General features: G+C 53.8%; 3 protein-coding genes across 5 annotated transcripts in view; all 3 read right to left on the reverse strand.

The window, feature by feature from the left end:
• S100A16 (S100 calcium binding protein A16) overlaps nucleotides 1-1,198 on the reverse strand; it is a 6,816-nt gene extending 5,618 nt beyond the window's left edge. Inside the window, exon 1 of the mRNA XM_012813017.2 lies at nucleotides 982-1,198. The gene's annotated coding sequence lies outside the window, so the exon portion shown is untranslated. The remainder of the gene's footprint in view (nucleotides 1-981) is intronic.
• Nucleotides 1,199-2,617: 1,419 nt separating this feature from the next.
• Nucleotides 2,618-4,227, reverse strand: S100A14 (S100 calcium binding protein A14). 2 transcript variants are annotated; one of them, XM_023508323.1, is made up of 4 exons: nucleotides 4,184-4,227; nucleotides 3,749-3,878; nucleotides 3,187-3,333; nucleotides 2,618-2,982 (listed from the first exon to the last, which is right to left on the reverse strand). In XM_023508323.1, exons 2-4 carry the CDS (start codon nucleotides 3,776-3,778, stop codon nucleotides 2,845-2,847), a joined length of 315 nt encoding a protein of 104 aa, XP_023364091.1. In that variant the 5' UTR covers nucleotides 3,779-3,878; nucleotides 4,184-4,227; the 3' UTR covers nucleotides 2,618-2,844. The 2 variants fall into 2 exon arrangements, with proteins under 2 accessions (XP_023364091.1, XP_012668470.1); XM_012813016.2 differs by lacking the exon at nucleotides 4,184-4,227 and having other exon boundaries at nucleotides 3,749-3,935.
• Nucleotides 4,228-7,758: 3,531 nt separating this feature from the next.
• Nucleotides 7,759-8,707, reverse strand: part of S100A13 (S100 calcium binding protein A13) — a 10,857-nt gene continuing 9,908 nt past the window's right edge. For both annotated transcript variants that reach the window (XM_003802262.3, XM_023508324.1), the window contains exon 3: nucleotides 7,759-7,998. In XM_003802262.3, the coding sequence (XP_003802310.1) occupies nucleotides 7,855-7,998 (144 nt within the window). In that variant the 3' untranslated portion in view covers nucleotides 7,759-7,854. The remainder of the gene's footprint in view (nucleotides 7,999-8,707) is intronic.

Here is an 8,707-nt window from a genome sequence, read left to right on the forward strand (position 1 = left end):
AGGTCCATAGAGGCCAGTCATTCACACAGGTGCTCCTGCCTCAACCTTCCCACCTTCGCAGGACTCCTGTATCTAATTCTCTCCTTCCCCCCCCCCCACACACAGAGGGACTGTGCCATTCCTGACTCCTGCTAGAGTGACCCATCAACCTTTCACTCATTTCTGCTTCTGAAATGTTTCCAAACAAGTAGAGTCGGAGCAGTGTGGCATGGACACACATATACACACACACAGAGCTGCCCTGCCCTCACCCCACTGGGCTGGGTGTGAGGGCTCCTCTGGTGCAGGTGGCTCTGCCAAACAAAGCAAGTCAAGCCACGACCTGCTTAGGTCCTGAGGTGTAGAAGCTTTCCCTGCTGCCCTTTACCTCCTCCCAGAGCACCTAGGTTCCCCCTGGGTCCATCACCCCTCTCAGGAAACAGTTCTCAGAGCACAATGGGGCCTGTTGCCTGGATTGGGAGGCAGGGAAGACCTCTGGCCCTGCCTCCTCTCCCCAGTTCTCAGGCCCTGTGGCCCTCCCTAGTTCCTCCAGATCCCACTACCTCAAGCAGGACGTAGCTCCTAGAGTCCAGTGAGTCCTGTACCAAGGATCTGACTGCTCCCACCCCCATCAATACACATTTGCCCTTCTCTGCCTGCGGAGGGTTGAGCAGGGAAGCAGCTGTGGGGAGAGCTCCGGAATGCTCTGCCCAGTGGCCCAGCCCCTGGAGAGGAGCCCAGTCAGGTGCTGGGCCAAGGAGGGGGGTCTTACCACACCATCCAACCCTCTGAAGGCCTCACCCAGCACCAGCCTCAGCCCCACCAGGACTCCTTGTTCCCAAACTGGCCTTTGGGGAAAGTTAATGATTGGCAAAATCTTCTTGCCCTGTCTCTGGCAGACCCTTCTCCCCAGGCCTCCTTCACTGCCCCTTCTCTTGGCCTCCCAGGCCGGAGGGCCCCTCCAGCAGCCCCAGACCTCCCAATCAGGCCTGGGCTACTCACCTGCCTCCGCTTCCGTGCTTCTCTGTTCCACAGGGCTCTGGCGCCTGGGCTCTGCCACTGCCAGGCGGCTCCCTGCACTCAGCCCAGCCGGGACTCCTCCCCACTGCACTCCCAGAATCTGTCCCACTCCCTCCTGGGCCTGCCCGCTGAGCTGAGCTGGCTCAATGAGGAGATAGTGGCTGAGCTCCTCTCTACTTGGCCCTGGGGTTGGGCCCTTGTTAAAGGGAAACACACCTTTTTTAACACCTTCTCCCCAACCCCAGAGGGAGTGGTGAAGCTGGCGCTCCCCCAACCCCACCCTCCTCACCCCACAGGGCCTGAGCAGAACCTGACAGGGTGGAGAAAGACAGGGAAGGACTATCACCTGCCCTTCTCACCTGGGTCACTGAGAACCTGGTTTCAGGGGCTCCCCATTAGACAATTTCAGTTGGCATTCCAGGATAGCCTAGCTGGCCACAGAAACTTGCTTGCTGTTAGGATTTCACCTGATTTCTGAGAGCTCAAGTCAGAATGCAGACAGCAAGGACCAGTGTCCGGTTCCCTGGTCTTCAATCAGGAACCCCTAAGACCCACCCCTAAGTTTCATCATGGACAGTAAAGGACTCCTCTGGAAACCCACCCTCCACACACAAAAAGTGGCCAGCTCAACCTCCCTACACTAGAGGACAGCTGAAACCAGAGAGGGGCCACTTGCCCACTACAACAGTAATGATGTTCCTTCCTTGGGCACTCGCAGTGTGCCAGGCTCTCTGACAAGTGTGTTACATGATGTGTGGCACCTCTACTGACCCTGTGAGGGAAGTCCTGTGAATGCCTCCATTTTACAGAAGAGGAATTGACATGAAGAGCACACCCAAAGTTCCAAAGATAGTAAGTGGCAAAGCTGGGATTCAACTTAGGCCTGGCAGCCCCACCTTCGCCTTAGTCATCCAGGACAGCACACCCACCCAGGTTCAAATCCTTTCCCAAGGTGTGCACACACACCCTCATCTCCTGTCAGAGGGCTGCCACTAGCAGAGAGAAACCTGTCCCTCAGAGGAGGCCAGGTCACCTACCTTTGGGGCCTGGTGCCACCCTCCAGCCAAATCCACGGGGAAAAGCGAGACCCCATTCACTTCACTGCCAACTACTCCAGTCCCACAAGTTCCAGACCACTGATGACTCTACCATTCACCTCAAGCTCCCCTCACCCATGGACCCTGGGGTTAGGAGTGTCCAGTCAAGACAACATCTTTCACTTTTTTCATTTTTTATTAATCAAATTATATAAAACAAACCATCATTCTATAAATGCCAGAGCACCCAGCTGGTCCTCTCCTCCCCAGTGTCATGCCTTTAGCCTCTCCCCAAGCCCTGCTCATCGTCCCCCGTTGCCCTAGCCCAGAGAGTCTTGGGAGGAAACTAGGGCAGAGCTAGAGGGAAGAAGGGACAGCAATGGACAGATAGCTATGATTTGGGCTGGGAAAGAGATTGGGAGGGGTAGGTTTTTTAAGACCCATTTTAGTTCCAAATACCCAGCCATATTCCCAGTCCCATTCTTCAAATCATTTCTCATAGCCCAGTTCCTCTCTGCCCTCCCCCCCTACCAAATTCCCTCCAGCATCCCCCAGTATCCATCCCTGGCCCAACCCACCCCCAAGCCTATCTCTGGTGAGCACTCCTGGATCTGTAAACTCCACAGAGCACCCCGGACGGAAGTACATGGAGACCCTGTGGAAGGCCATTGAGACATGGACTTGGCAGAACTGAGGAGAGGTGCAGGCCAGGGAGTAGGGCGGTGGTGGAAGAGAGTTTTTATTTCCAGAACCACAGTCTCTAAGACCCCCTCTCTCCAACACCTGCCAAGCATTCCAGGGGTAGTTCTCAGCTCCCTCGAACAGGGCTCTCCAGCTTCACACTCTTGGCTGCTTCTCCAATCAGCTCCCAGAAACTCCCAAACTCCAGCTTAGAGTCGCTACAGCTGCTCAGGTTGGCAATTTTCTCTTCCAGCCCACAGTTGCTCTAAGAGGAGGGAACACACTTTGCTCAGGAAGGCAGCATTTTCAAATCTTCCCACCCTGCCCTGCCCAGAAGTGGGAGCAGGACCTGAGCCTCCCTGGCCAGGGGAAGGGGGGGGGGGTTGCTAGTGCCAGTGTGGGTGGGGTCTCAGAGCACTTGCTTGGGAAGTCAGGGTACTGGCTGGGCTGGGGTCCTCTCCCTCAATACCGGCATGAGGTGAGGCAGCTGCTGGGTAACCAGGTCTTGTAGCTCAGAGGGGGTCAGTGTCTCCTTCCCACCCTCTGCAGAGTAGTGGTGGAAGTTCTTGATGAGGGTCTCAATGGCCCTCTCCACATCACTGAATTCCTGGGCATCCTGAGGGCAGTGGACACAGAGTCAGGAAGGCTGCTCCCACCCTACAACAGCCTGCTTCCCCCTGGGGCCTGGCAAAGCACACTCCAAAGCCCAGAATCCAGCCCCTCTTTTCCCACCCCTGGCCTGGCCTCCAGGCCACAGTGGCCTCTGCCTGAGCCACAGGTTGGGCAAGTCTTCCCTCCCCACCTCCCCCCCAGCCCAGGCACAGCAGGTCCCAGCATGCAACCAGCGTCCTCTTCCAGGAGGACTCCATCTATAGCACCTTGTGTGGGCCCCAGGGAGGGGTTCAGCTCTCACCAGCTGCATCTGGAGTGCAGGGCAAGGCCAAGGTGAGGGGCAAAAGTCAGTGGGGACATAGACCCTCAAGGTGGAGGAGTGTGGGAACAGAAAGACAGGCTAGGAGGGATGGGCCCACCTCAGCATTGGCTGACCGACACTGTCCCATGGTGCCTGGTGCACTGGGTCCTTTGTTGAGTTTTGTCGTCCTACTACTGCCTCCCCTAGAGGAGCTGATGGCTCATGATCTGCCCAGAGAAGCGGGAGGCCTGAGATGAGAGGAGGGCTCAGTGTTTCTTTCCCAAATGCTCCACCCTAGATGGTCTGTGCCTCACCAAGGGGTCAGAGACGACTAACTCCCCAGAGCCCAGTTCCTGTCCTGGGTCCATGAGCCAAGATCACAGTCCCCAGCGCACCCCATTTCTCATCTTATCCTCTTCCAACTACCCACCTCCATTTGAAACATGCCCCCAACCTCCAGACCTTGCCCCTAGCCCTTACCTTGGCAGACCAAACTAAGTGAGCCCTCTGAGTGAGGCAGCCCATTTGGATAAAAAGTCCTGGGTTTCCTTACCTGGTGGCAGCCGGTGACTGAGGACAGGAGGAGTCAGCTCACCTGAGCTCAGCTCTTATACCTGGGGGAAGGGAGGGGAAGCAGGGGGCTGGGCCTCTTCCCTAAGCCACCCCTGCTATTGCAACAACCTAGGCAGAGAGCCAGTTGTGTGGGCCCCACCCTCCATTGGCTGGAGTTCCTCAGCCTACCCTCACCCCTGCCACGAGGAGAGGAGGGGAAGAGTTATGGGAGGCTTGGGCTGGCATGCCCCTGGCTTCAGATCATCTTGTGGGGTCATAGAGAAATGAGGAGACCACCAGCAGAGAGAGGGCTTAGAGAGCCCTGGGGTCAAGTCTAGAAGGTAGAAGGGCCTGGGGCAATTGTGGCATCTAAGTCAGTAACCCAGTTATCAGAAAAGAAAAAGCAGAGGTTGATCAAGGCAGGGTTTGTTAGACAGAGGTGAGTGAGAGACATGTGCTTGAGGGAGGGCCACAGGAGCCTCTCTGTACTTTCCAAGTGTCACTCACCCGCTCCTCTCAACCAGAGCCAATTTGAATAGTGACACTTAAGACTGCCTAGAGCTCAGCCTTTCCCAGTCCTGACTGCAGAGATGAATGGAGAGAACTTGGTAGGGAGGAAGGAGCCAAGGAAAGGCAGCCTGGAAGAGGAAGCCAGACTGGGTGAGAGTACTGACCTGACTTCTTCAGCTCCCACAGTGGCCCAGAGTCCACATGTGCAAGGCCCAGATGGGCTGCCTGGCAGCTAACACCTGTCCAAACTGGTTGGGCTGCATGCTCCTCCTTCTGCTCAGGAACTCAGAACCTAGAACCTTCCCTGACCTATCAGATGCACAGGTAACAGCCCTGGGAGCCTGGACTGTAGCACCAGGGACTCAGCCCAACCCAGGTGGCCCTTCTCACCTACTCAGGGCCAGAGGCCTGGAACTTAAAGTCATGTGGTAGGTTGGGAATGGGAGGAGGAAGCGCTGAGGTGACAGCAAGGGGCAGGGCAGGAATGGAGCAGGCCAGGAATGGGGCAGGCCGAGGGCCAGAGTTCCTGGGAGCCTTTCCTAAATGCAGAGGTCAGAGCATACCTCCCCATCTCACCTTCTAGGGCTCCCTGTACTGTACTTTTGGTCTCAGTCTGGGGCCTTCTGTGTCTCAATATGTGGGAGCCAAACTAATTAACTCAAGTCACAAGTCAAACTACCTCCTTTTGTTGTTTATTCAAAACAACAGGCCTCCCGCATACCAAGGACCTTATCATACCTAGGTGTTACAGCCCACATCCTGACCCCCTGCCCTTTGTCCTCCTAGCCCCCTTGTGCACTCAGCCCACATCCTGACCCCCTCCCCTTTTTGCACTCCTCACTCTACTCTGCACTCGCCCCACTTGCGACCTTTATCCCTTCCTTCTCATTCGCTCACCTGAGACAAAGAAGACTTGTCCCTGAGCCAATCAACCCTGAACACGACCACCCTGTACCTGTCAGTTTAAGACAGACATGGTTTACCTACCAATAAGGGAATGGGGTGGGATGGTCTAATGGGAGGGAAGAGGGAGAGGTATAAAGGGACTTTCTGGATAGTCTGTAAGGGCTGTTCCCACTTTTTCTGAATAAAATTTCTCGTGCCTTTGCAGCGATGTTCGGACTCTCAGAGTGGTGCTTGAATTGAGTCTGGGGGTTAACATATGCAGGGGCCTGTCCAAGGGCATCTCAGTCTGAAAGTTCCTCTGAACAGCTTCAACCTGGGACCCCTCTGAGGGACTCTCATTCTGAGGGCTTCTCTGAAAGTGACTCAGCCCGGGGTCCCCTGAGGAGTCACAGTCTGAGGGCCCCTTATGGAGTCTTCTGTGAGGGAGCCCTCCAGGGTGGGAGCCCCTAAGGACAGTCTTCACCAGTGGTGAAGTCCCTCAGATTCCCTGTCTGGAGGTCACTCTGAAGTCTCTGTCCAGAGACCCTGAGATGGGAGGCTTCAATGTGGAATCTTTTCATGGTGTTTGACAGAGAGCTTGTCTGAGTCCTGACTGTCAGCAGCAGCACAGTACACCTGCCTGCTGGCAGTGCTGCCCCGCCCCTGAGCCCTCTGGTGGTTGGCAGCACAGATGACATGCCCCCAGGGCAGCCAGATGGGTGCCTGGTGCCAGTTCTGCTTCCTGTGGGCCACTGCTCTCTCCCTGCTGGCCAGGAGAGAACCTGGCTGTCCCACCTTCTGCTTTGTGAGAAGGGAGGGTGGGAGGAGGTCCAGTGCTCCCAAACACCCATCCAGACAGGGTCCTGGTTAATCAGAGGCTCTGGAATTTTTATTTATTTATTTATTTTTTTTTTTTTTGCAGTTTTTGGCCGGGGCTGGGTTTGAACCCGCCACCTCCAGCATATGGGGCCGGCACCCAATTCCTTTGAACCACAGGCACTGCCTGAGGCTCTGGAATTTCAACCCAGTTCTACCTATTCTTCCCTTTGTGACATCTCTGAAATGTTTTCTTATCTTTAACAAAAAACTTAAAAATAGTACCTACCACAAAGGGCTGTGACAATTAATTGAGATAAAGCAAGTGAAATATTTAGCACTGTGCCTGGCACTTAGTAAGCCTTCAACACATGTCCATTGCTGTTATTATCCTCCCAGACAAATCCCAGGACAAGAAAACTGGAAGCCAAGACCATGCAGCCAAGCCCCAGGAGGTACCTAGGTGGGTGGAATCCCCTCACCTGCCCCATGTCTCCGTCTCTACTTTTCATATATTCATTCAACATTTTTTTTTACATAGAGTCTCACTCAGATACCCTAGATAGAGTGCCATAGCATCAGCCTAACTCACAGCAACCCCAAACTCCTGGCTTAAGCAATGCTCCTTCCTCAGCCTCTAGAGTAGCTGGGACTATAGGTGCTGGCCATAACACCCCACTAATTTTTCTATTTTTAGTAGAGATGGCTTGCTTGGTTTACCTACCAATAAGGGGATGGGGTGGGATGGTCTAATGGGAGGGAAGAGGGAGAGGTATAAAGGGACTCTCTCTTGCTCAGGCTTGTCTTGAACTCCTGAGCTCAAGGGATCCGCCTGCCTGAGCCTCCCAGAGTGCTGGGATTACAGCCATGAGCCACCACACACAGCCCATTCAACCATTTATTGCTGAACATCTACTTCGTACAAGACCTGGTGTTAGGCTCGGTGCCTATAGCTCAACCGGCTAAGGCGCCAGCCACGTACACCTAAGGTGGCAGGTTCGAACCCCAGCCCGGACCCGCCAAAACAACAATGATGGCTGCAACCAAAAAATAGCCGGGCATTGTGGCGGGCGCCTGTGGTCCCAGCTACTTGGGAGGCAGAGGCAAGAGACTCGCTTGAGCCCAGGAGTTGAAGGTTGCTATGAGCTGTAATGCCACGGCACTCTACCCAGGGGGGCAGCTTGAGGCTCTGTCTCAAAAAAAAAAAAAAGACCTGGTGTTAGACACTGCGTAATATTCAATGATGAATAACATTCCCTGTCCTCAAGGAGCTCATAATCTTCAGACCCACCCCCAGGGCAAGGCAGAGCTTTCCCGTCACCTGGTCTCCAAAGAAGAAACCACAGTGGCATGAGTAAGAAACACTTGCATTTCAAGGAAGAAGCTTTATTTGGGGAAATTGGGGTTCTGCTTGGCCCTGCCCAGCCCTGCCCCACCTGCCTCGATCCCAGCCAGCTGGCTTTACTTCTTCCGGATCTCCAGGACCTTCTCTTTTTTGACTTCCTTGGCCAGCTCCCCAATCAGTCTCCAGTACTCATTGAACTTGAGCTCCATGTCCTGATTCACATCCAAGCTCTTCATCTTCTCCTCTAGAGAGCCCACATCCTGGGGAGATATCAAAGAGATGGTAGGATTAGAAACTAAAGTTCTTCAGACAGGGAGAGAGAGGGAAGAATTGCCAGCTGCCTGTCTCTGAGGGCCTTTTCCGCAGAGTGCTGGCACCTGCCTCTTACCTAAAGGATGAGGCTGTAGCCCCAAGACTCTTTGAGATGGGGTCCCAGTTCCAAAGTACACCAGCAGAGGGAGGTGGAGGATCTGATTTGTAGTGCTCACTCTGGTATAAATACTCCCATCACAACCAGTTATAAACCACAAACATGATTTCACTGGGAAGAAATGCACAGTCTGTTCTCCCAGCAGGTGTGACCCAGCTGGGAACTATCCTAAGGATGGATAAAGTCTGACCACCCTAGAGCCTTCTCAACCTCCAGCATCCTCATTCACAGAAACCTGGAGAAATTCCCAGTAAATGCTAATTTGCATAACCCCAGTGTCTTCTCTTTTATCCAGTTGGGTTACTACCCGAAAATAAGACACTGTCTTATTATTTATTTTTTCTCAAGAAGACACACTAGGGCTTATTGTCAGGGGATGTCTTCTCTCCGTGCCGAAATGCATGGCGTGGCTATGCAGATATGCTGCATAGCCAGGCCCATCATTAGGTTTTATTATTAGGGTAGGGCTTATATTTAACAAATGCATAGAAATCCAGCTAGGGCTTAATTTTTGAGTAAGTCTTATTTTTTTTTTTTTT

Source organism: Otolemur garnettii, unplaced genomic scaffold (genome assembly GCF_000181295.1).
Source record: "Otolemur garnettii isolate 467f Iridium unplaced genomic scaffold, OtoGar3 scaffold00244, whole genome shotgun sequence".
Taxonomy (NCBI): Eukaryota; Metazoa; Chordata; class Mammalia; order Primates; family Galagidae; genus Otolemur; species Otolemur garnettii.